At 49.7% G+C, this 25878-nt stretch overlaps 9 protein-coding genes across 9 annotated transcripts; 4 read left to right on the top strand and 5 right to left on the bottom strand.

Moving 5' to 3' along the window:
• Window positions 1-791: 791 nt before the first annotated feature.
• Window positions 792-6000, top strand: TRIVIDRAFT_10162 (uncharacterized protein; the record flags this gene model as incomplete). Its single annotated transcript, XM_014097761.2, has 5 exons — window positions 792-1299; window positions 1355-3831; window positions 4123-4343; window positions 4410-5238; window positions 5305-6000. 5 exons carry the CDS (start codon window positions 792-794, stop codon window positions 5998-6000), a joined length of 4731 nt encoding a protein of 1576 aa, XP_013953236.1.
• A 208-nt stretch (window positions 6001-6208) lies between these two features.
• TRIVIDRAFT_81241 (uncharacterized protein) lies at window positions 6209-10199 on the bottom strand (the record flags this gene model as incomplete). The annotated part of the gene is made up of 4 exons (XM_014098044.1): window positions 6209-7066; window positions 7134-9538; window positions 9600-9759; window positions 9813-10199. 4 exons carry the CDS (start codon window positions 10197-10199, stop codon window positions 6392-6394), a joined length of 3627 nt encoding a protein of 1208 aa, XP_013953519.1.
• Window positions 10200-10595: 396 nt separating this feature from the next.
• On the bottom strand, window positions 10596-12130 carry TRIVIDRAFT_216607 (uncharacterized protein; the record flags this gene model as incomplete). Its single annotated transcript, XM_014098043.1, has 1 exon — window positions 10596-12130. The coding sequence occupies one exon, from the start codon at window positions 12107-12109 to the stop codon at window positions 10829-10831; it is 1281 nt and encodes a 426-aa protein (XP_013953518.1).
• A 1081-nt stretch (window positions 12131-13211) lies between these two features.
• TRIVIDRAFT_49364 (uncharacterized protein) lies at window positions 13212-14810 on the top strand (the record flags this gene model as incomplete). The annotated part of the gene is made up of 1 exon (XM_014098042.1): window positions 13212-14810. The coding sequence occupies one exon, from the start codon at window positions 13212-13214 to the stop codon at window positions 14808-14810; it is 1599 nt and encodes a 532-aa protein (XP_013953517.1).
• A 438-nt stretch (window positions 14811-15248) lies between these two features.
• On the bottom strand, window positions 15249-15939 carry TRIVIDRAFT_49630 (uncharacterized protein; the record flags this gene model as incomplete). Its single annotated transcript, XM_014098041.1, has 2 exons — window positions 15249-15803; window positions 15886-15939. 2 exons carry the CDS (start codon window positions 15937-15939, stop codon window positions 15249-15251), a joined length of 609 nt encoding a protein of 202 aa, XP_013953516.1.
• Window positions 15940-17340: 1401 nt separating this feature from the next.
• Window positions 17341-18535, bottom strand: TRIVIDRAFT_81239 (uncharacterized protein; the record flags this gene model as incomplete). The annotated part of the gene is made up of 2 exons (XM_014098040.1): window positions 17341-17973; window positions 18036-18535. The coding sequence occupies 2 exons, from the start codon at window positions 18112-18114 to the stop codon at window positions 17597-17599; spliced, it is 456 nt and encodes a 151-aa protein (XP_013953515.1).
• A 2243-nt stretch (window positions 18536-20778) lies between these two features.
• Window positions 20779-22767, top strand: TRIVIDRAFT_69312 (uncharacterized protein; the record flags this gene model as incomplete). The annotated part of the gene is made up of 5 exons (XM_014098039.1): window positions 20779-20912; window positions 20945-21712; window positions 21778-22134; window positions 22217-22551; window positions 22745-22767. 5 exons carry the CDS (start codon window positions 20779-20781, stop codon window positions 22765-22767), a joined length of 1617 nt encoding a protein of 538 aa, XP_013953514.1.
• Window positions 22768-23318: 551 nt separating this feature from the next.
• TRIVIDRAFT_129598 (uncharacterized protein) lies at window positions 23319-24038 on the top strand (the record flags this gene model as incomplete). Its single annotated transcript, XM_014098038.1, has 1 exon — window positions 23319-24038. A coding segment is annotated over one exon (720 nt), but the record flags the coding sequence as incomplete, so codon positions are not given.
• Window positions 24039-24443: 405 nt separating this feature from the next.
• TRIVIDRAFT_49552 (uncharacterized protein) lies at window positions 24444-25878 on the bottom strand (the record flags this gene model as incomplete). Its single annotated transcript, XM_014098037.1, has 2 exons — window positions 24444-25606; window positions 25671-25878. The coding sequence occupies 2 exons, from the start codon at window positions 25876-25878 to the stop codon at window positions 24444-24446; spliced, it is 1371 nt and encodes a 456-aa protein (XP_013953512.1).

Here is a 25878-nt window from a genome sequence, read left to right as displayed (position 1 = left end):
AAGCTCCAGAGTGTCAGTGCGCATACAGTACAATTTCAAAGAGCCACCATTCCCCAGCTTTCGAGTCATTGTTGAGCCAACAAAGAGTTGAACCAGATATAACCAGGATGTGGAATATCCGATGAAAGGCGTGGAGAGCTAATTAAAGATCGCTATTATGATGAAACTGGTTTCCAAGATGACTTAGTGAAGCACAAACCTATTCCTTTCCTTTTTGCTTATAAAACAATGAGGAAAAGATTTTACCATCAATGAGCCATCAAAATGTTGACGAGATGGGCAGAGACAACCGCGACTTGTTCTTTGCAAGGACTTTCTTTAAGAGGTGTTGAGAAGCGCATAATCGAAGTATATATTGTTTACTATATTAGCGACTCCAAACGGTTTCGGTGATAATCACCCGCGCACGTCCTGCTCTTGAGACATACAAACACAAAGACTCTTTGTATTCTGCTTCACAACGATGTTACGACAAAGACATTTCCTCATGCGGAAGCCAACAACAATACCTAACGATAGTTATACCTATCTTGACATCCTTTACTTAAAGAGATATTATTTGACCAACCATATTTCCAGCACTTATTTTTCCACAAATTCTCTGTTTTACTTCGTCATACTCGCGCATCTTTCACCTTTTCTCTTCACTTTGAAGCCCTCTTACAGCAATTGTGCTCTGGTACTTGTGTTCGGGCACTGTTGGGAGCGAATTATGCACATTAATCTCCCTTCTATTACCTTCGGAACATTTTCTACAGGTCACAGGTGACAGCCTTAAGCTCTAGGACAATATGGACGCAAAAACCAGTGTCGCAGAAGCTTTTCTACGAGGCTCCGAACAGGCCTCATGCATTACTGAAGAAGAAGCCCAGAAGCGAAAAGACCTGACCGTTTCGCCCAAAGACAAGAAGTGGAATGATACACTTCAGGAGTTCCGAAAGCTTCTCGCAGACACCGACATGACGATAGGTCAAATTCTATCGGATAAATTTACCACACACGAGGCTCGTCTGTTCACACTATCACAGTCGGTGATTCTCCGGCGGATACAAAAGGATTATACTCTCCGATTCCGAGGACTCTTACGAGAACGATTTCGAGGCATCACCACTGATATTCCCACGAAGTTGACGATGCTGTATTTTGGGCTTCCTATTGAGCCAATTGATGTCTCGTTGGCGCGGATGAATTACAAAATGGAGAGTCGAAGGCCAGAGCCGCCGCGATATGTTGTTGATCTACCTTTGCATTTCCTCACCGCGCATAAAGAGCGCAACTGGGGAAACGAGACTCTCATAGGTAAGTTCCATCCTTAATTGCGTTTGGAGTGATCTTCTTCGTAACAGCTGTCTAGGTAAAGAGGATCCAACATACCCCGTGCCTGTGGAGCTACCGCAGAATCGGCTATTAAGTCTCTCGATCATGTTTTTGAGAGAACGATTGGATGCAAAACAACATCATTTGGAGATTGAACAACCAAGTCTACACCTTAGAGGCGGTGGAGCAGATGACGACAGCGACTGGGGAGCGGAGAATAACGACTGGAGTGAAGAGAACGGTACCGACTTCACATATAGTGAAAGTGACGGTGATGACGGAGACGTTTCAGAAGATGATTCATCACAAAACCAGCTTGAAGAGCAAGAAAAAGAAGCTGAAGATGTCGCCATGCAAGAAACTGATAGCAATGGAGATTTCATTTCGGCAATTGAGTCAGCTTCTACTTCCCAAAGCACAAAATGGACGAACCTTTATGGGTTCCAGGGATTTGTACCGTTTATTCCAGGAGATAAGCAGGCATATGAGACTGCTATCAGGAGATTGCTCTCTATTGGGCCTCAAGATCACAGAGCCTTCTCCATTGTGCATTTTGATGAACAGGCTAACTTGGTCAGCACTACCTGCGATTCCCTTCCTTTGGAGCCTGACAGTATAACACTGAAGTACATTCTTGAAAAGAGGTCTGAAGGGAAGAGCTCACCAAACAATCAGCACTCATTCTTTGTCAAACTGCAACATGAATCAACTCCCGAATTCTACCAGCCCAGCAAAGAGCAATTCAGCACCAGCGTCTCTTCTGTTATGTCATTCCCAGAAGGGGAGGGAGCCCAAGAAGCAGACACGCCTGTTTCCTGTTGCTACTTGACCTTCCCAAACTCCAACAGCTCGAAACTATCTCAAGAAGATGTGTACGGATGGGGAGCTGACCAGTATAATGCCTATATCAAAACTGCTTTTGAGGTTCTACTGGACCGCCCAAACAGCCACTTTCACCACGCTTTTTTCCAACTTGGCCGATCCAACTCTGATTTTGACAACGTGCCTCGAGTATATGGGCTTTCTACAGCCGCGTCTTCCGACATTCTTTCGCTGATCCCCAATGGTAGCGGAAAACCCTCTTACCTGAGACGCAGTAGGCTTGAGGGTAACGAAATTGCCTTTGTGCTGCCCGGTTATTTCGATATTAGTGGTTCAAAACCCGAATTGAATGGTAACAACAACATGGCTAAAGCATTGGACCTCATTCGATATATAATACGTTCAGCCTTCGAACACAGCTTCACGAGCCTCAAGTATGTGCGTCTCCTTGATGGTCACGCAACATTAGGACCAGACATCAACCGACATCAGGAATATTACTCCATACGGATGTATGATGAATTACCCCTAAAATCGGAGATTGGCTACTCTTCAGCTCTTTCAAAGATCTCTGCTGCCGGGAATCCCTTTGTTATTCTTCACCCAGAGTGGGAAAAAGACGATAACGTTCTTTACATGTTGACATCTGACGAAGAAGACAGAGCTGAGCATCATGTACCAATGCCCTCGTTATCATCTACGGTGGATCATTTCAAGGCCAGCGTGTTTCAGCTGATGGAGCTCGCCGGATGTGAACCTAGTCGTGTCAAGGACGTGAAGGTTGGAGACGCCTTCATAAGTGTTCAACCAATTCAACCCAGGATGGAAAATGAGCCCTCATATGCCAATATTGAGATGCCGTGTTTTTTTATCGGACCTAATACTACGGACGACGAATGGTTCAGCATTCGTGCTAAAATAATTACCCCTACAGCAAGAGTAAGGATTCTCGATTCAAAGGCATGGAATTGGCGGGACCAAGTTAAGAGCACTGATATTTGGGGTCCACGATATGGGCTCGTGACTGAAGCCCAAGCTGCTGTCAAATGGTCTGAGAAGGAAGAAGCCGCCCAGGACACAACTCATGAGTTGATTGAAGACACAACCCAAGAGCCAGTCGGTGTAGAGGCTCTCAGGGCATTACTTAGAGAGAAAGAACTGTTGAAAATGACTCATGCTGAGCCAGCCAATACTCAATATCACGAGACAGATGCACCTAGTGGTAGCGATGTGCGGCGAGAGGCGTGGGCTCAGCAACCCAGTATCTTCGAAAACTACGGATTGCGGCCATGGCCAGCCAACTCTGGCATTCAGTTCCCAATGTATGAGCCGCCTGCTGAGCACATGTTTCGCACAGGACACAGGATGCCAATGGTATCAAAAGCAATCTTAACACCCACAGAACAGGCTAAACTTCGAGAGGCGTTCTGGGAAATGAGGCGAACAGCTTTGAATCGGACAGCCATGCGCCAGAATGATAGCAGCTGTGTTCCTGATCAACAGGCTACAAAGAAGCAGCCTGAATCTCTCCATCCAGTCTCAGGTTGTATGCCGTGCAGCAAACTAGATGGGGACGCAGAAAATATTTATCGCCATTTGAGAGAAAATCACAAAAATGAACTGTTGGAGGCACTAGGCGTTGTCAAAACTACTTTTGAACGGACATCACAGGAACTTCAGCAGAAAGAGGCTGTTGGGTTCTGTGATCGCTGTGGCCGCAATGGAGATCTGTGCAACGAAAGTGAAAGTGCGCACCATGGTGCCTATTGCAAGCCACGTATCTTCAATGGCGCGAAATGCAACTTCTGCACAGTTTGTGGAGAGACCGTCTGGCAAAGCGCAACTGACGCCAGAAAGAGCGGCAAATCAAATGGACAGCTGAACCACTGCTCACACAAAGTGGATGACATCGACGGCCCTCACTGTTCCAGCTGTGGATTCAACACGTCTCGTCTTCCACAAGATGGACGCAACCAACACCAGAAAGGATGCAAGGGTTTCAGCGCAGTGTCTGGCAGATTTTGTCTCTACTGCGGCGAGGAGTTTAAAGACAACGCTGCTCAGGCAGCTTGGGATCGGAACAAGGCCCATATGATTGCGTGTTATGATAAGAACCAAAATGACAAGGCTCGGCTCCCACTGCCAGATAGCATGGCATACCTTCAGCAGCAGAATAACCTTCTACTGCAAGTAACTGAAGCTAGGTTCAACGTCGTCGATTCTGATGAAAGAGAGAGAAATGCGAAGACTGAAGCCATTCTCGTCACCAGCGGCTCTGAAGGAGAGCAAGATCTGGAAGAAATGTATCTTGATGACTATGATGAAGCGTCAGGGCAACCGGAGCCAACAGCAGGATTACAGATGGAAAACCTTAGCCAAGAGGCGACAGATTCTCCAGCGGACAGTGTCAGCATCGCATTGCGGGATGCGATGTTACTTGCAGGAGTTAAGAATGTTCCCCAGGGTGAGAATTTGGATCCAGATACTCGTCGTCATAACGAAGAGGTTCTCTACGACATATTATTCAGAAGCATCCCTAAAAATACGGTTGATGAACAAAATTCCGATTCTCCAAGGATGATCCAAATCGAGTCTCCAGGCCGACCAGCAAGTCCAGATCCAATGAAAGGGAACAACTCAAAGGAATTTGTACCTACCCAACAGGGAATTCAAGAGATGGCCAGATCCCCTGAACTCGGGGATTCTGAGTCTTCAGATTTTGAACCAGACAATGGGTCTGAGTTCGAGAATGAACAAGATGAAGAGCAGTCTGATAAAGAAGCGTCAGAGAACGAGCTCCAGAGAGATCCAAGCTCGAAACGCCGTAAACGAGGAGGAAAGAAGCGAGGCAGGAAAGGCGATCGCGACTATAAATTCTCAGACGACGAAGATGACGATGAAGACAGCGAGAGTGACGAAGATGGGAAGCGCGTCATACCACCCCGACGCTCTCCATCCCCGAATTGGCAAAAGGTTCTTGGACCCGATGACCCGGAATTTGAGCCGACTGACGACTTTTACTGCTCGAAATGCTTCCGCAAGGCTCCCAAGAAACACAAGAGGGATAGATCCCCTTTGGGAAGAACAAAGGAAATTGAGGTACGAAATATACCCAGGAAAAATGCTACAATCATTCCTTGAATTTTGACAACTAACCCACTACAGCTTCATTATGACAGCAGTCGTTGCTGCGGGATCCGTCGCGGCATAGGATCAACCAAGAGACTGCCCAACCGAAGCGGCTGGATTCCTGCGGCTGATATGCCAAAGCCTCTCGGCGACCTTCGAAAGCGGTTTCTACGTAAATATCCCGCATATGCTCGCACCGTCTATCCTCTTAATGCTTCCAACGCAAACGGCTCTTACTACCGCTCCGACCCCAACAAGGACGACAACAAAGGCTGTTGGGACATTCCCTGGCCTCCATTCCGAGGCCCATCTCCCTTACCCAACGGCTGGAAAGCTCCTGATGTAACCGATGCCCCTGTCACAGGAAAGGCGCGGAAGCAGTTCAAACTGAGGTCTGAAGGAGATTCCACGTATGTCCAGGAGAAAAACGTCAAGTACTCGGATGATGAAGACATAGAGTCGGACAAGGACATGAACGGGAAGAGGAAGAGGAAGAGCAGGCCCTCTTCTGCACTCAACAGCAGACATGCGACTCCTACACCTGCAAAGAAACCACAGAAGGCTGTTACGAAAACAGAGAGAGCAGCTACACCTGCAAAGCAGAAGAAGGAAACCGTGCTGCAAAAGGCGTCGAAGGCCAAGGCTGCCACGCCACGAAAAGCAAAGCAAAAGAACGTGGAAGCAAAGGTGCCGACTAGAAGATCAACAAGAAAACGCCAAAAGACTGGATAAAGGTAATAGACTGGCTAGGAGTTTTGGATTTTGGATTAGAAAGCTTGCTGTTTTGTCTGTGATATGGTAGTTTTGTTACTTGAACCAGAAATGATATAGGTTAGAACATGTTATAAATGATTTTGGCTTTGGTTTGATACAGAAAATTACTTATTTTGACAATTACATAGATCATTACCGGCATCATAGACAAGTGGACATATTTTGTTAGACTTCAAATTATTTCTAATATACGTATGTGCATGCCTTTACGCCTTTAGCCATATGCATGGTTTATGTATCCTCCCTAAAGACGCACAAATCCCTAATAACAATGCCCGCATACACCAGTCCGAAGTTGCGAGATCAATGTGCCACTCCGAGACTTTTTATGCTAGAAACGTGTGAAATATCATAGGCTTTCAATGGCTTTCAGCAAAACCTCAACTCCCTTCGCGCCGACATCGCCCTTGTTCCCAAGCAAAGAACCGACATCGCTGAGAATGCCCAAGGGAATGTAGCATCCTGTCTTGGCCTTGTCCAAGCTGTCCTTTAGGCGGCTGGTATGCTCCCACTCCTTTGCAGCTATTTCAGCTCTCTTAATGACGCGGTCTGAGATGCCACACATGGCGGCGCAGTGCATACCGAAACTGCCCTCTGCAACGCCATCTTCAAGCTTGTACAAAAATGTAATCCGGCGCTCTTCATCGTCAACATGAATCTGCATGCGGCGAGCACGAATCTCTGGATGGTTCTCAAACTCGGTAGCAAGAGAATGGTAATGCGTTGCGAAGAAGCCGATACAACCAATGTGAGTTGCCACATGATGCAGCACAGCTTGTGCAACAGCTACACCGTCGTATGAGCTCGTTCCTCGGCCTAACTCATCAAGAATGACCAGAGAGCGAGGCGTAGCCTCGGAGAGGATCTTCTTTGTTTCAGAGAGTTCCACGAAGAAGGTGGATTGCGCGGCGAAGATGTTGTCGTTGGCCCCCAAACGTGACATGATACGATCAACAGGAGTGAGACGAGCCGACTTGGCCGGAACGAAGCAGCCAACCTGGGCCATGATGACGGCAATGCAAGACTACATGCAGGTTAGATTTCAAGATGAACAGGAGGGTATTGATAGAGATGCCGATAGAAAAACTTACCATTCTGAGAACCGTGGACTTACCAGCTGCGTTGGCACCAGTAAGAAGGTTAATCTTGGCCTGGTCACCACCGAGCTTAATATCATTTGGAATGAAATCGTCCACCGTATTAATCATGCAAGGATGCCTCAACTCCTCAAACTCCAGGACGCTACGTTCCTCATCGACAAACTGCGGCCTGCAGCTTGGCTCTCCAAGTGACATTGATGCTTTGGCAAGACTGACTAGACAGTCAAGCTGGGCGATGATTTTGATGGCTTTCAGCCAAGTCTCGTAGTCAACGTCAAACTTCTTGCAGAAGCGCGACGCAACCTCCCGAATGAGCTGGGAGTGAGTTTCCTCAGCTTCCTGAAGCTCTCGGACAAGGCCAGTGAGCTCAGTAAAATACCACCGCTTGACATCCTTGGTTGCAGACATTTGACGCCAGCTGGAAGGGATCTTGACACTCTTTGGCGCTTCGATCTGATAGATTTCCTTGCCAATATCTGTGAATTTGAGTGTCTTGCACTTAAGCTCAGCCTTCTTCTCAGCTAACAAATCATTTAGCTGATTCTTGACCTCTTCAATTCGGGCTACACTGGCGTCAAAGTCTTCATCAACGCCGCTCTCAGGGATCATCAATTTCTCCTCCTTTGCCTTTTGACGATCGAATGCCGTGCTCCAGTATGCCAGGGGCTCCTCAAGGTTTGGCATCGATGTAATCAGCCTATCAATTAGACCGTTTCCACCTTTGAAGGCACCGACGAGAGTCATGGTATACTCGATTTGCTCAAAACCTTCAAGGACGCGGACAAAATCTTCGGGCTTGCAAGCGCCAGCGTGGATGCGTGAAATTAGTCGCTCAAGGTCGGGCATTTTGACTAGCTGGGAAGCAAACTGCTCGCGGACGGAGGGATCATCGTTCAACAACTCAACGGCATCCAAACGCTCGTTAATACGATCAATGTTGCACAGCGGATGAGCGACCCACTGGCGGAACAGACGCTTGCCGAAAGGTGTTATGCACTTATTAAGTAGGCCAAACAAGGTGCCATCGGAGTTGCCATTAACAGTGTTCGCGAACAGCTCAAGGTTGGTCAATGTCTGGCCATCCAGAACAAGGGTGCTATTCTTTTGGATAGGGTTGTAAACCTCAAAGTTTCCCTGCGACAACAGTGGGCCCTCCAGCTTGAGGAATCGAAGATAGGAAACGAGACCACCAATGGCAGACATGACAAGGTCGTCGTCTTTGAGTTCCTTGAGCGCTTCTGGCCAGATATCTTCGCCGTCTTCTTCCCTAACAAAGTATTTTGCACAGTCGAGCTCTCGTCTCGTGGTGTCTGCATCCCAAAACTCTGTGCCTGGTTTCAAATTCGTCCATATGGTGGTAGGGCTAGTGTTGTTCTTGAGAATGCGAAGAGACTTTGTTGAGAGGCCAGACTTTTCCAGCAAAAGCTCTCGGGGGCCAATCTGAGCAACCAGCGTTTCAAATTTGGTCCGATCAATGTCGTCGACAAACCCAGAGAGAAAGAATCGGCCAGTAGCAGTATCCGTGAAGGCGATACCAAAGGCTGGTAAGTCATCTACCACAGATTCCTTAATAGAGACGCAATAAGCGGCCATGTCATCTTGGAGCATGCTGCCATCAACCAAAGTTCCTGCGGTTAAGATACAGCCAAGCTTTCGAGAAATCACTTTGTCAGCCTTTTTGGTCTTGTCTTGGCGCTCTCTCATCTCCTTGCCCAGGTTGGTCTCCATCTGCTCTACACGAGCCACTTTGTACTGCTTGGCGATGAACTGATTGACCCAGTGGTCCAGAGAACCTTCTGGGACACCGACCATACGCATGTTGACGCGATCGGTCATTTTGAAATCAAATTCTTGGTGGCCAATAGTTGCATCCTTTTCATAAAGTTCATAGAATTTGCCCTTTTTGAAAAAGACAATTGTGTCCCAAAGATCTTGCTTAATCTCCCAGTATTGCTTCTCAAAAGGCGAAAATTTATTCCACGCAATTGGAGGGATGTAAAGAGTTCGCGGATCGTAGTCTGGATCAGTAGGCGAGCGCTTTTCCTTGTCTCGAATGTTGGCGAGCCAGGTATAGCGCTCGTCAGGCTCCTTCATGTACGCCTTTTCCTTCACCTTGGGGTCCTTTGTAGCGACTCGCTCGGTGGGTTTAACGACTGGCTGCTTTTCAGTAGAATCGGGGTCGTAAGACCACTGCTTGGCTGTAGATGCAGCAGGAATATCTTCCATATCTATATCGTCATCGAGACTCGTCATATTCTGCTCTGCATCTCTTTTAGGAGAAGACGAAAGATTTGTGCGTTTGCGCGCTGATTGAGGCTTCGAAGGACGCTTCCTCTTTCTGGACCGCGAAGTCTCTCCATCAGACTCATCTGACACAATAAAGTCGTCCATGTCATCTACAGCTCTTGTTAGCTCTATTCTCTCACGGATGGAAAAGCGAGGGTTGATAATACAGACCTTCTTCTTCTTGCTCGGCTGTATCACTTTCACCGTAATCGTCCTCGTCATTGACAATGTTGCGGGCGGCCCTACCGCGCCGCCGAGATTGTGAAGCCGCTCCATAGGCAAAGGGTTCATCTTCATCCGACGACTCAGCATAGTTGATAGCCTTCTTCCCCTGCATAGGCTGGTCAGCAGTGATTGGAGGGTTTGGGAGAAGGTGACGCAAACCTTTCGGATAGGGCTACTAGGTGCCACCTCGCTCTCTTCGTCTTTGAGAGATGCAGAGGCCTTGCCCTTGCTTCGCTTGACAGTCGATTCCATATTCTCCTGCGAACTCGCGGGCTCTGGAGCATCGCTGGAGGGCACCGGGGTGGAGAATTTGGCGGAGGACTTTGTCTTTGGCAGAGAGTTGGCTTTGGTCTCTTTCAGAGGGGAGGAGTGCTGGTTAGCGGACGAGACCTTTTCCCGAGCTGCCGAAGAAGCTGAAACGGGCGAAGACTTCTGGAAGAACGACATTATCGATTTCTGTTTGGTCGAAGAGGGGGCTGCAGCAGCTGGCCGAGTGGCCTTTGCTGGCGTGCGAGCAGCGCTCGCTGCTGGCTTGTCGCTCGGCATCGTGAGTCAAACGACGAACACGGAACACCACGCGGGAGCCGAATTGCTAGATATTTTGGAGCTGCTGAGGATCCGAACGGTAACGAATGAATAAAGTAGAAAGCAATGCAGAATTGGAGGTGAACAGTTATAGAATTGACAAGCCCAGCACCCCAGCGGTGGGCTGAGAATAAGACGACATGGGAGAGAGAGAACCCATGCAAAAGCGCAGGTGCACCGCGTCGCGATCGCGTCTGGACTCGTTAATCGCTACGAATTGGGCTTATCTCGCGTAAAGTGTGGCGTGCGATGGACAGCTACACTGTCTATCAGCACTGTATCTCCTGAGGTGGGGAGGTACTTGCTCTGTGCAGGTGAAACTCATTCAATGGCGGGTACTTCAATACTCAGCTTAATCGAGGTACCTTACGTGGTCTATTTTTACAACTCAAAACTCAATTCGTTCTCTTGATCGGTCAACATTTTCCTCGAAATAGACGCCCTATTGGCGATATCAACAGCGACATGGAAATTCAGCAATCTTACGTCGCGGTCTAGGTACAAAGAGCTGTCAAACCTTGTTAGCCTCCCTGCATAAGTCTAGTCTGCCGCTTCTCCCGCAATCCCCGCTAATAAACATCCAGCTCAGTTCAACGGCCCGTCTTAAACAAGACCCATCTCACAAACTTGCCCACAAACAACATACACCAAAACAGGTAGTATCGCAAACCGGTGTCATGAGCGGCCTTGATCATTCCTCTCGACCGCTTGACATGTCGTGTTGCTCTTGTCACACTGAGATCGTCGTATGCCTTGACAGCCTCCTCTAAGCTGTTCTGGCTGCAAAGCTGGTTTGCCATGTCCCATCCATCCACCAGTGCCAAATTGGCCCCAATTCCTGCAAATGGGCTGAGTGCATGGTTGCTATCGCCGAGAAAGATGGCAGGTATTTTTGCTATGTCGTCATGATAAAACGGCATCTTATCTCGTGAGTTTAAGAGCAAAACTGTCTTGGGGTCGGTTTGCTTGACAATGCTCGGGAAGGGCTCGGGAATGTGCGATCCAAGCTCAAGACTCTTGTCTATGACGGCCTGCACTTCAGTCTGTGACCCATGATCCAGTCGGGGCACATGGTTTTCCTTCTGGCCAACAGTCCACAGGATTCTGTGTTTGTCGATGGGCGAAAAGAAAGCCGACACACCAGTGCGTGAGACGACGAAGCCCCAATCTTCACTAAGTTGCTGTGGAAGAGACTCTTGGAATGTTGCAATTCCTCCTCTGAGCACTGCGCCGTTATAAATTAGCGTATCGTCTGGGCGAAGGCTTTGTCGTAGCTTGCTGTTCGCCCCATCCGCAGCTATAAGGAGATCACAGTCGTGTTCGCTCTCAGAGTCACCGTTTCCGTGAATCACTCGTACTCTTAAGCGACCATCCGAGAGTTGGGTGGCAGAAACACATTGCGACTCCCAGCGGATGGTACAGTAATCATCAAGACAGAATGAATTCTGGAGGACTTGACGAATGTCCTTTCGAGAAATTCGAATGCTGGTTGACGGAATCCCAGAGACGGGTTTTCTGCTGAATGAGACCTGTTCTTTCCACCTGGCGTCCCATATCTTGAAAGAACCAACTCCGCCAATCCCCGAAACAGCTCTCCCTAGAGCTTCATCAAGTAAGCCGAAGTTTCTGAGCGCAACGAGGCCGCCCGAGTCGTCGAACCCGGTCAAAGATAGATTGTATGTCTCTCTTTGAGCAGCTACGTCTTGTGCATCACGTTCGTATATGATGATGGTTGGCTTGCCGAGATTCGTATTCCATAGTTTCTGAAGGCCGACTAAGAAAGCAGATCCAGCAATGCCTGCCCCTGCAATGACTATGGTCTTGTTTTCTAGAAAATGATTTGAATGGTTTTTATCATTGGTGCTAGCCATTGTGCTGATGGTTCATAGCCATAGATTACATTGCAAAAGAGGTAGGAAGATGGGAAACAAGCAGGTAAATATAAGAGCGCACGCACACCCGTGAAGGGGCTCACATGTCTCGGATGATTAATTGACTAGATGTTTATCCAGCAGTCTTAATGCTATTAATTTCGTACCACGATCCTTTGTAATTCACAAGCCACAACGCCATGTTCAGCTGGGACCATAAAGATACTACGCAGCGCCAAACAAGCACATTTGGTTGCGAGACAATCTGAGATTACCTTGCATCCGATTGGACGATCTTACTCGCATTTACGGATTTCCCTTTTCGTCACACTCTTACCAGCATTTAAGCCGTATGATGTCGATATTGGTTCTCGGACGCAAGTAATTGCCAAGAGCTTAGCGGTGAATAGTTACCGAACTTGTGGATTCTCATATGATACTTTCAGCTCGGTTGGCGGGTATCCGCAAATGGTAACTCGTAAAGGAGACGAATTTCCTGTTTGGATAAGAGACACCATTGAGACATTGCATCATGGTAACAACATCGGGACTGTTACAAAGTCTCCTTGCAGCCTCACCAATAAGAGCAGCATGTTCGTCTTGCTCGGCTGAGATATCCCTTGATCACATGTTGGTGCAGAGTACTACGCAGGTGAGACTACCTATGGACGCTACGCTACCTAGTAGTAGGCACAATGTCAAAGAAAAGTATTGGTGTGCAGTATAAATAAACGAAGAAATGCATAAATGCATAAAAGTATTCCACAATTGCCTCGATATGCCTCTCCCATGTGAATTTACCGTGTATACTCCGTAGGTAGATCAACTCCCTTTCGTCTCATGGTACCTACCAACCGGCAGACCAACATAGTACCTAGGTGCTGTGATGAATGACATCAATAATTCACACCCATTCCGCCGCATGTGGTGAGCAATATTGACACCCGCACCCCACTATTGCACAGGGTACTCTGCCCCTCCAACTTCAACTTTTCAACGCCCTTGTGAATGACCTGATATGAAATTTCTTTCCAGCCATTCGTCAACTTTTCAAGGCGCAACTAATCGGTCTATTTGCAACAAACAGACAACATAGGCGACCATGACCGAACTCTCTTCAGCGCCCGTGCTGTCGACTCCCGACGACCACCTCTTTGACGCCGTTGCGCAAAGCGAAACCAAGTCTACGCTCTCTCACGATGCGCTCAGAACGACGTACGAGATCGCGCGCACTGCGACAGAGATCCGCCAGGGTGGATGGAAGAGAGTCGCGCTACAGTTTCCAGACCACATGCTCGTTGACGGCCCAAGAGTAGTAGAAGTGCTAAAGCAAGAGCTGGAAAGCACAAGCACAGAAGAGGGAGCGAAGGATTGGAGAATATGCATCCTGGCAGACACAAGCTACAGCGCCTGCTGCGTCGACGAGATTGCAGCCGAGCATACAAATGCGGACGTTGTAGTCCACTATGGAAGAACATGCCTGAGCCCGACAAGTCGACTGCCGGTTATATACGTATACACCTCGCACGAGCTGGATCACGATGCCGTCATTGAGCAATTCACCAAAGAGTTTGGCCACAAGGACACAAAGGTCGTCATCATGGCAGACTTGACATATCAGAACCACGTGGAACCGATATCAAAAGCGCTCGGGGAGTTGGGATATAACAACATAGTAGCGACAGAAGTGATCAGAGACCCTGCTGGGGTAATACCAAACAGGAGAATATCGGGCAACCCAATAGACGAAGAGCTTCTCAAGTCGCATTCGTTGTTTCACATTTCCGATCCTCCCGCATCTCTACTCCTAGCTCTCCAATCCCGATTCGCCTCCCTACATGTCCTCTCCGTACCATCATCGTCATCTCCTACCCTCGACAACCCGACCTTCCGAACAGCAGGGCTTCTGCGCCGGCGCTTCGCTCGGGTTCTCTCTCTCGCCTCAGCGGGTGTCATTGGCATCCTCGTCAACACGCTTTCAGTATCAAATTACCTCTCATCGATTGATCTGCTGCGGAAAAAGATTGCGGCGGCTGGAAAGAAAAGCTACACTGTTGTTGTGGGCAAACTCAACCCTGCCAAGCTAGCCAACTTTGCCGAAATCGAGGGCTGGGTCGTTGTGGGATGCTGGGAGAGCGGGTTAATCGAAGAGGATGCCGGCTACTGGCGGCCCGTCATCACACCCTTTGAGATGGAGGTGGCACTGATGAGCGAGGAGGTGCGAGTATGGGGTGGGGAGTGGTGGGGAGGTATTGAGAAGCTCAAGTTGGAAGTTGACGATGGTGTTAAGAGTGAAGAGAAGCAAGACAAGGCGGACAAAGACGCGAATGAGGGAGATGCGACGGCTGAAGACGATGTGGACGAAGATGAATCGCTACCACCCGTATTTGACCTGCGGACTGGAAAACTCGTCAGCAGTAGCAGGCCAATGCAGCTTCCGACCAGGAGCGCATCCAAGACTACTCAGCAGGCCGACGGCAATGGTGAGCCGCGGTCATCCGAAGCATTGATAAAGAGAACAGTGGGCGAATTGGCGAGCATCAACGGGGTAGCCAGCCCCGGTGCGGAATATCTCCGATCTCAGAGGACATGGCAAGGACTGGGCAGCGACTTTAATGACGAAGCTAGCACGGTGATAGAGGAGGGACGAAGCGGCATAGCGAGAGGCTATCATGTGGGCGAAGAGACGGGAAAGCACTAATGCCGCTGTTGAATGCTTGGCATGCAACGAATTTGACGACAACCACATTGGCCCACGTATAGAATATGAAGTTGGGTAAAATAGAAACTTTGGCCATTGATCATTCACTCGTAGCAGACAATGCCGCTAGATATCATCGTGAGCGTCCACCCGGCTAGCCCTCAGACTATATACAAATCATAGAAAAAAAGGTAAATACCTCCCCAAATTGGAGCTGCTCAACATGTATATCGTAAAAAAAAAAGCAGACAAAACATTATCGTTGCAGCAATCGTGCCTCTCTTTCAATCATAAATCATCAGTACTGCGCCTGATTCATCCTTTAAACCCAGCAACGTCGTTCGTATACGGAGACGTTGGCGTCTAAGCCGTTCCCAGTAAACCCCGTTCATTAATTGTGTTTGTTCCCCTTCTTCTTCGTCAACTAAAGCTCCTCCGTTATACATAGACTCGACGAGCGGACTGGTAGCTGTGGCCCGAGCCCGAATGGCTGCGATGACGACGGCTGTGGCTACCGCTGTGCGAGTGAGATCTTCGGCGCACAATCTGCTCGCGCTCAACATAGACGTCGCTGTCGCCATGGCTCCACGCAGCAAACGCAGTGACGGCAAAGAAGACGGTGTTCATAATGGCAAAGGCCCACGAAGCCTTGAGCATGGCGCAGGGCTTGTTGACGGCCCAAGAGAAGCCCGGAATGCCCACATCGTGAATCTTGTTGAACCAAATCTCGTCCCTGGCCGGATCCTGGCAGTCGGCAAACTGGATCCCGCGCAAGAAGTATATGCCCGCGACGAGGGCGCCGAGGAAGCAGAGGTCGACAAAGGCCACGAAGAGCGCGTTGTGCGAGGAGCGGCTGTAGGCGAGCAGGGTGAAGACGGACCAGGCGAGGGCGAGAACGGTGACGATGAAGAGGACCAGGATGGCGTTGGGCGTGAGGACGTTTGCGTCGTTGAACTTGCCGACGAACCAGCTGAGCATGCCAACTGGCGGTGTCTGGTTGCGAGGAGAGTCGAATGAGTAAGGATTGCGGTCGGGAATGCGATGCGCTGGATGGGAGATGGATGGAGAGACTTACCAGAGTGACGATTTGCGAGAAGCGAGTGCACACGAAGACGATTGCGAACAACATCGTGGGCAATGGGGGTGTCGCAGATGCGACGAGATGCTTCTTATACTCTTATACGGCTGCAGGAATGGTGTCGGGCGCTTTGATCTGAGCTCGGGGCGCTGCAGCTAAAGCAATCAAAGTCTCAGGCAGCACAAACCAGCCCTTTGTCACAGGAATGATGCAACACAAGAAAAGAGAGAAGACACAAAGAAAAAAAAAGGATCTTGTAAAAAAACGTGGCAATGCGCCTCCACGCCGCTTTTATTCCACTACCTAATCAAGCCCTGCATATGCGCGTCCACCAGAAAGAATATGAGGTGGTTGGGAGAGACGCTTCATTGGGAAAACCCAAGATGGTAGACTATCTTTGGGTGGCGGGGAAATTGAACAGCTGCAAAACAAAGGCCTTTTGCGCGGGATTTTCTCGTCATGGCCAGCTAAGGGAGGTTAGTAGGCAATAATCAATAATACTTGGCAAATATGAAGCTAAGCTGAACGGCTAAAGTCGAATTCGATAAAGAGATGGATGGATGGGATGGGATGGGATGGCTGTTGCACAATGAAGCTGTAAGACAACATGCAGCAACGCAAAAGCAAGCAAAAGCAGGGGCAAGCTTCAATCCGTTGGTGGGGCAGCGAGAAAAGTGGCTGGATGGACGGGCTGAAATCCTGCCAGGGGTCTTTTCGGGGAAGAAGAAGAGAAAAAAACGTGGATTGAGTGGCTGGTAACCGTTGCGTGAGCCCAACCAGCCACTCGATATGCGCAACAGGTTGATGGTCTAGTTCCCGCAGGCTAAGGGCAGCCAAAGTGGCGGCAACGGCGTATTAGTTTTGGGAATCCCGTATTGCCGCAAACTCTGTCAATATACTTGTAGAGTATGGAGGATCTGCTTTGGACCCCAGAGCAGCAGAATCTGGCATCGATGGGGGATCTCGTCTGCAGAACAGAACCCCCCCATCCATCGACCCCCATCCATACTATCTACAGCACGACGCTTGCAAGGCATCATGCAAAATCATGCAAAATCATGCAAAACTGGGCACACCGCCTGGACCAAAGACTCTGGGCTGCCACGTGTTTCGCTGTCAACGCTGCTCATCTCGTAAGCCCTGCTGGCAACTCCAAAATGTTATTCCATAGGGCTTGTGCTCTATTACTGTATCGTGCCAAAACAACCGAGACCCATTTCTCACGCTGTCATCCCGTCTTCTTGTCACTCACGCCTTTTGTTCTGTTCTGCCGCTCCGCCTGCGGCCCAAGACACTTTGTGGGGCCGGCACTCAGCCATCGCACAGACATTAAATTCCCGTCTGCAAGATTCTGCTCTCGTAGGTAGGGCAGCATACATGGTGCCTGTGCGTGATGCAAAGGGATGGACTCTATAAACTCGTGTGAAACAGTCACCATTGAATCAGCAAATTGATTGGAGATTTTATATAATATTCATACTGTCGCTTTTTGGCCCGTGCTAGCATCATCAATAGGTAGTGACATAAAATTCCAGAGCAAACCGTTCGAGACAAGAAGGAAATCCTCATAAAGGTGTATTAGGGTATCATCACTCCAGTCCCAGCCATTCAGCATCATCGCGTCGCATCACATCATTGCCGCATTTCATCCGAATCAATCCTTCCCTTCTCAAACCCAGCTCGTCCCCACCACAAAATTTCCAAAGTCTTAAACGTTTGAGGGAGTCGTCTTGTCAGCCCGTGCCTGGCCCCTCAAGGTAGTCAAGCCCTCAAGGATCGTCAGCCCCAGGAATCCTGCCCACAAGAAGAACCCAAATGCGACTCCAGCCTGAGAAGTCTGGCACCAGGTGATTCCGTGGCACTTTGGTACACCAATGAACGCGGCCATGGCGATGGAGCCCGAAAACCAGAAAATAGTCGTAATGACCAAGATGACGAATGCTACCAGAGCATGGTAGAAGCGTTTAAGGTAGAGCGGCGTAATGGCCAGGTAGGCGACAATCAACAAGCTCCAGATTGAGTTAAACAGCATAAACGCAAAGGAATCGGGCGCTGAAAAGCCAAAACCAGAAGTCGTGTCAACAACTGCAGAGAAGCATGTTAGCCGGGGAGAGACAGTAAGAGATACACATCTTCATTAAACTCACGATAGCCTGTGATGCCGAGCTCGATGATGACGAGGACGGCAAGCACGATGTGGATAATGGTAATCATTCCAAGAGCCATGGTGGGCAGTTGTTTTAGGCAGGCGGCCTTGTTGTTGACTGAAAAACGATGGCTTCGTCAAATGTCCTACTGTAGAGCACACAACCTCGCAGAGAGCCGTATGGATGTCTGAAGAGGCCGATCGAAGGCTGAGGGCGGGAGGAGACAAGGGTTTTAATAACACCTGGGAAGCTCTTTGTGAAGCGGGTGGCGTCGAATTGGATGTTGAAAGCTGCGGAGCTAACTGTGAGGGTGTGTCGGCTAGAGATGGCGTGTAATGACGGTCCAGTCACTGCAGAGCACCTGGTGAAGGGGCCAGTTTCGGGCTAGTTGGGCTTGAATGCGTCCGTCTCGTTCGAGCGATTGTGACTGTTTCACTTGTTTGTGGCTCCAGGTGAATGGGATCACAAGAGCGAGAGAATCCAGCGGCTGAAGAAGGACGAGAAGAGTTTTGAGAATGGAAAAAGAGCAACAAGCAAGATGCCGTACGAGCGAGACCCGAAGAGGGTTTAATAGTCCTTCGCAGCAGGCAACTGACGACTGGACTTACACAAAGCAGCCGCTGCCGTCCAAGGAAATCGCAGCAACTACTACTACAACTACGACTACTATCTGTACCTAAGAAATAGACCCTGGGTGATGTCATGCGATGTGGCTCGTCGCTACGTCACGATGAACCAGGCAGCATTAACAGGAAACCCAGCAGGAACCAACGACGCGAACAGGTTAAGCGCCAGCTGCCCTGTTTCATCAATGCTGCGCCCAGGTATCTCCCAGGTACCAGCCTAATCGCTTTGTCCTCAGCTCCACCAGAGGCTAGCAGCAAAAACGGCAGATGATCAGACAGTACAGACTTCGATTCCGCACTGATGATGCAAAGCAAACCAGCTGCAAATCTAGCCTGGACAAGGGTCTGGTCTGCGTCTGCCTTCTTTCACTGCCCTCACTCAACAAAAAAAGACAGAATGGTGGTTAATCTACACGCCCTCGCTTTGATTGGGCCACAGTGGCTGAGCTATGCCATTTTGACAGCAGCAATGGCGTGGCCTGCCTACGTGCTGATGACGGCGCGTAGTGGCTGGTTTAGCCGCAATCCTGCCTGAAATGCGACTTTGCTGATGCTGATGGCTGGTGCTGATGATGATGAGAATGAATGGATCCTTGGAATAGATCCTTGGGGGAAACCCTCTTTGATTCCAAAAGTTTCAGCGAGGACAAAAAAGCAAAGTTTGATGACCTTGTCGGGAGCTAACTGGTGACTGGCTTAGCTGATGCTATTTTCAGAGCCCGACGACGCTCTTTGCGCTTCACATTCCTCCCGCTGAATCAAAGCCCTGCGCCCTTGATTGGCTGCTTTGGCTTCCGTTGTCAAACATTCCGTGTAGCCAAGTTACTAGATTACAAGCCGGCAGGGGTCGGGCTACCAGGTAGGGCGCGCGTATTCGGACTTGCTGATGCGTCATAGGCCAGCAATTATTAACTGCCACACAAGCTGCAAAAAGCTGATGCTCAGCTGCCATGACAGGAGCAGAATGCCGGTAGTTCGCCAAGTCTAGGCCGGTCCTCGCTGTGTTATCCGCGACGAGTTAGGAGCTCGCACGCAAGTCCACCAATCGAGCCACCAGAAATGAAGAGAGACGAGTGCCTGTTTCAACTCGAGAGTTTGCAAAAAAAGAAAGAAACTTGAAACTCGATCCAGCCAGGGGTCGAACCTGGAACCTCTGCCACCGGAAAGCAACGCGCTGCCATTGCGCCACTAGACCAATGATATGGCTTCGCCGGATTGCAAACCGCTTCTTGAGGACCAGTACAACGATAAAGACGAGACTGCAGAACCCCAGTTTCCAGAGGTTGAATCTCCCAGTTCCCTTGTTGAAATGGAGATCGTTGTGCCACAGGCGCTTATGACAAAGGACTAAATGATTGGCCGGAATATGTTTTTAATGAATGACAGCCCACAAAGGTTCTCCTTGTTCAGGTCTTTCGAGAGGTTAAAGCCTCTGCATTATATCATCCAGCTTTGGTTGTAAGTCGTCATCTGAATGAGCTTTCATTGGTGCCAAGTACACGCTTCACTGCGCCGAGCACAGTTGTGTCGCTCTATTCAAGAATCGGCATACAAGGCCATGAATTCTAGAAAGCGCCTTACAACTCGCATTTGTGCAGCATTTATCACGGCTGCCTTTTGACATTGGCCGTTAGTGAAGAAGGCATCACAATGTCTTTCACACAGAGTCGGGGTGATTTCATGGCGGAATCAAGCACTCTATATATTCAAAAAGGAACTGCACCCTTGAATTCATAAGCCAAGTAATCCATTGCCTGGATGCCAAACAACTCTTGCAATGTGATCATGCTCAGGCCATCTGCATCCTGGCTTCGAGTCCAGATTACATGCTTGCATTGATTATGTGATTCGTATCTATAACCTAACCTGCCTAGTCAATCGAATGGAGCCATCAACTGGCGGCCGACGGCGGCCGCCACCCAGCTTGGATCAAATCCGCCAAACTCCGCGACCATGGCTCCGTTGTCTAAGTCCGATACAAGTTGCAGCTCCGTCACTATTAGCCATCTCGATTAACCATCCAATCCTAAACACATACTTGCACAATTCATTCTAGCAGTCTCCCATCTCCGCGTTTCCACGGTTCAGCCATCTTGAATTCCCACAGATGCGCGGTTATGGCTTCTAATCTACTGTCCCCTGAAAGCACTGAGGGACCCACACGGCCACGGGCAGACAATGTCTGTCTCTCCTGTCGCCGCAAGAAGAAGAAGTGCGACAAGGCGCTGCCCAAGTGCCTGCAGTGCAAGAAGTAAGCCGCTATAAACTCTTTGATCCCTTGAGGTGGCTGTGGGCCCAGGCTCATTTCCCTAGGTTACATATACAATGTGTATACGAAGATGCTGCCGAGAGCGTGCCGGTAATAGAGGAGTTCCGCCAGCTGAGGAAAAAAATCAAGTTGTTTGAGGAGATGCTCGTCCCTGGCACTTCCAAGGTGTCCGGACCAACCCGCTCGGCTGCAGAACCGGGCCCTCCCGAGACAGCAAGTCAAACTGATTATGAGGCGGATCTCATTTCACGCCTCGAGGGGCTTACTTCCAAGCTGAATGTTGGCGAAGAGGTCTATCAACTTCTTCAGTCACACCCAGGGGAGATATATGGGGCATCACAGATCTACTTTAACAACATCCACAAATGGATACCCATCATGTCACAAAAGTTATTCTATACTAGGATGACGGATTTCAGCAGAACGAAACGCCCGGATTTTGCTATTCTCTTGCTTTGCATTCTCTTATCGATCCACTGCCCGGCAAGCGACACAGCACCAGAACCACTGTACAGGGCAACCCGCTCCATATTCTGGAGTCTAAATGCAAGCATAGATGCATCTTTGGAAATGATACAAGCTGGGATACTCTTGTCTTGTTACGAGTATGGTTTCGGCATGGATAAAGAATGCTACAAAACGATTGGCATATGTGTACGAATGGGCCATTGGATGGAATTGCATAACGAGAAGCCTCCATCAGACGACCTCCAATATAGCGATGAATGGATCCGAATAGCTGAGAGATGCAATCTCTGGTGGGCATTGGTTATACGAGACAGGTTCGAACACCGGCCGATTATTCATACAACTCCGACTGAGCACCAACTAACGCAATTACATGCAGGTCAACATTGATGCACGATGCTACATTCGCCAAACCTTATGCAAGCTGTCCGGACACAGTGCCGGAGCACCTGCCTTTTGAATCATTTGATCTTGATCCTTCATTTTCTCGCATTGGTGACGGCATTATTACCCGTGATGCAGAACCCGGTGTATTTGGCTATCAAGCAAAAGCATGGCGCTTGTTTGACAGGACGGTGGCTTTCCGCCATCGGGTGATAAATTTCCAATCTGCAGGTTATCACGGAGAAGAAAAGTTTGAAATAGATAGCCAACTTCAGCAACTCATGCGAATACTCGTCGACCAATCTGGCGGTGCCACCTGCGGGTATTGTGAACCATCTGCTATAGTGCTCGTGTAAGTTGCCTTCTCAACCTCATGGCCAATAAGCAAAAAAAGTGACAAAAAACCAAAAAATTCTAACACAACTCGATTGCAGTTCTCTTCTCCTCTTACACAGTCGGTATCCTTCTGTCACGGCTGAGGCTCTGCGCAAAGGCGAGGTTGCAGGCTACCCACCGCACTGTGTCCTGGCCTCATCATTAGCTGTCAAAACGATTGTCCGCATGGTTGTCGACGTGGCGCACACCATTAATAACCACTACCGTAAGATTAATATAATATCGTTTCCGCCTACGTATTGCCATGCCATTTATCGGGCTACCTTGGAGCTGATCTCCTTCCGCGACGACATGGACAATGCGGAGTGGACCAAGGCGCTTGAGACGCTCCGGGAAGCCACTTGGAACTACGGCAGGAGGTGGCAAGCTGCAGGTACGTTGCTTTCAATTATGATATAAAAAGCAATACGTGACTAATGTGTACCAACCCTCTTGTTACAGCCAAGCACCTTCAATCTGTGAATGATGTGCTTTCGGGTGTCTTGCCGCATTCGCCATCCACTTTTAACTCATTTCAGCCGATTCAAAACGACCCCTGTTTAGTTGCACTACTGTCTAAGTAATAGATCTTGCTCTACTCTGTACATAATTGTAATTTCAAAGGGACATGGTATGGATAGATATTGGGTGAGGGAAGCGGTGTAATAGGACCGTCTTTTAGATTCAGGACTTGCTATAATGAGCCTTCGTAACTCGAATACCAATTATTGCAATTCTTCGATTATCTACGGAGTATCGTATGCATCTTAACCTTTGTTCTCTTTTGATGAACGACGTCTCCACCGGGCGGAGTGGCAAGTCAGTTGAACTAGGGTCGGCAACGCCAAGTCTACTATAAACGCGGCCGAAGGCGGCCGCCCTGATTTAAGGCCGGGGGATGAAATACACTCCAACTTCACAGCGGACATGACAAGATGAATAATGACAAAAGACAGCTGAGAAATATTTGTATTGGTAGTTCATTGAGACAGTTAATAATACTTCTCAGCAGTGAAGGGGGTGCCGGAGTTTCAGATGTATATATATCTCCTCATACTTCTCGTAAAGACAAGAAGAGATTCATCACACACACAACCAAACAATACAAGCTACTCTTTCAACCTTTCACCTATTAAACCCCAATAACACCTTATCAAAATGGTGACTGTCGCAATTGCTGGAGGAGGCTCGGCCATGGCCTCAAACATCATTGCCGCTATTCTTGCAACCAAAAAGCACCAACTCGTCATCCTCTCTCGCTCTCCACGCCCCGAACTCGAAGAGCAAGGCGCAATCGTTAAAATCGTCGACTACAGCTCCCACGAACAACTCACCAACGCTCTCCAGGGCGTCCACACTGTTCTCAGCTGCATCTGGGCCTATGGCCCGGCTGTAGGCACCTTGCAAATCGCTCTACTGGAGGCGGCCAAGGAGGCCAAGGTAAAGCGATTCGTGCCCTCGGAGTGGTCTATTCCCGCATACGACCAAGTGGCATATTACAAGTCCAAGGAGCCCGTCTGGGAGGCAGTGAAGAGGTCGGGACTGGAGTACACGCGGTTTATCAACGGTCTGTGGATGAACGTCTGGGCTCCAGGCGCCCCGCGAGACGAAGTTGTTGCTCGAGCTGGATACCAGGGCCCGCCCTTTTTGCTCGACATCAACAGCGGCAGCATCACGATTCCCGGTGACGGTTCCGGCGTCATAAGCGTGACTGACATGCGAGACGTCGGAAAGTATGCCGCTGCGTCGCTGGATTTCGAAAAGTGGGACGAGGACAGCGTGATTGTGGGCGACAAGTTTACTGTCAACGAACTCGTCGACAAGATTCAGAAGACGACGGGAAAGTCTCTCAGCAAGTCGTACCTCTCTCTGGATGCCATTAACGCGGTGATTGCTGGCAACCCGGACCCAGCGACGCTGATGATCCATGAGTTTTTCAAAATCATTGCCGAGGGAGAATATGATCTCACGCCCACGGTTAACCAAAAGGTTCCAGAGGTGGTGCCTCTCAAGGTTGAAGAGTTTTTGGCGACGCACTGGGGTAGTGCATGAAAGGGTTATAAGCTGAAATGAATCATTTGGATTTTGTGTAAGGGACTGCAGCGGTATCTACGCTTTGATATTATAACTCAACAAGATGGCCATTCCATAATTAACTTGACTCTTTTGATTTGTAAACCACGCTATAAACAAGCTACCCCATTTGAATGTGACTTATACAACCACCCATCCATGATCAACATGATACCCAAAACCATACATACCAATATGCATAATAACCAACAATTACACAACCAAGCATGCCTTCCACAGAGTCGTCGACTTGTTGAAAACAGTAATCTTGTTAGGCTGATCCGTAGCTCCTCCAAATCCTCCGAAAGCATCCAGCTCAGCACCAACATCGACCTCGACAGACACCTCAGCGTTGCCGTTACCGCAAGTATTCACACCACCGGTGCTAGCCGCGCCAGCAAAGTTCGCGCTCAGGACAGGAGCCTGGAGAGCAAGTCCTCCAACGAGACCCTCACCGAGGAAGGTAGCGGCAAGCTGCAGGGTGATGACGGGGGCGACATGTGCGGACGCGGACACGGAGCCGCTGATGCCGAGGCCGCTGGCCTGGATGGTTGGGTTGATGTTTGCGCTCTGGCCGAGCGTGAAACCGGAGCCGTCGGGGAGGCTGGCAGTGGCGCCGACGGTGGCCGTGGCAGAGGCGCTGAAGCCGGAGATGGTGGCATCGGCAACGATGTTGAGCTGAGGACCAATGTCGACGACGCCGGCGATGGAGAAGCCGGCCAGGGGCACCGTGGCAATGGGGATGCTGGTGGAGATGGGCGAAGAGATGCTGCCACCGGCAGAGACACTGACCTCGACAGTGGCCCCGAGGTTGTTGGACGTGGTCAGCGAAGCCTCAAAGCCGTTGGACAACGACAGCGTGATGTCAGCGTTCAGCTTGCCCTGAGTGGTGCACTTGGAGCACGCGACGGCGAGGTTGACGCCGCTAACGGTGGTGCTGTAGATGGGCTGCGAGAAGTCGTGGCTGATGTCGATGCTGACGTCCTTGCTGATATCCCTGGCGGTGTTTCCTGCAGCGGGGATACCCGAGATGTGGATGCTGGCGTCTTCAGCAAAGTCCCTCCACTGAGCCTTGGTAGCAGCCATGAGAGCCGTGTTCGCGGTGGTGTCGTAGGTAATGGACTCGACGGAGAAGGGCTGGCGGCCCTTGTCGCCGGCACAGGCCTCGTCGTCGGCAACGTAGATGAGGGTGTTGGCAGCGGCCTGGTTGACCCATTTCCAAGCAGCCTGGGCAGCCTGCAGAGAGCTGGCGCTGCCAAACTTGATGGTGATGTCTTCGGTGCTGCAGTCGACGGACTCGACGACGTCCTGGAAGTTGGGGGCGCTGAGGAGACGGAAGTTCTTGGAGGCCTGGAGGGTCAAGTTGGCCTGGATACCTGATGAGAAGAGTTAGAACCACTGGTCCCGGTATAACGAGATTGGATCTTTCTTGTAACGAACCTTCGTCGTCATGAGTCCAGATGAAGTTGTCCTGGCTTGTCAGACCCAGATTTGCGCCATCACCACTGGCGGGGGGAGCAGGCGTCAACAGGAACTTGTTGGCGACGGCCCTCGCCTCAACCTCTCTCCTCGCAAGCACCGGGCTCGCAGAAGCAAAGTTGGCCAACGCCAACAGGATACTGGCCGAAGCAGCGCTCTTGACAAACAT

Source organism: Trichoderma virens (assembly GCF_000170995.1).
Source record: "Trichoderma virens Gv29-8 chromosome Unknown TRIVIscaffold_84, whole genome shotgun sequence".
NCBI lineage: Eukaryota > Fungi > Ascomycota > Sordariomycetes > Hypocreales > Hypocreaceae > Trichoderma > Trichoderma virens.
Note: the sequence above shows the minus strand (reverse complement) of the source record. Positions and strands in the feature narration are given on the sequence as shown.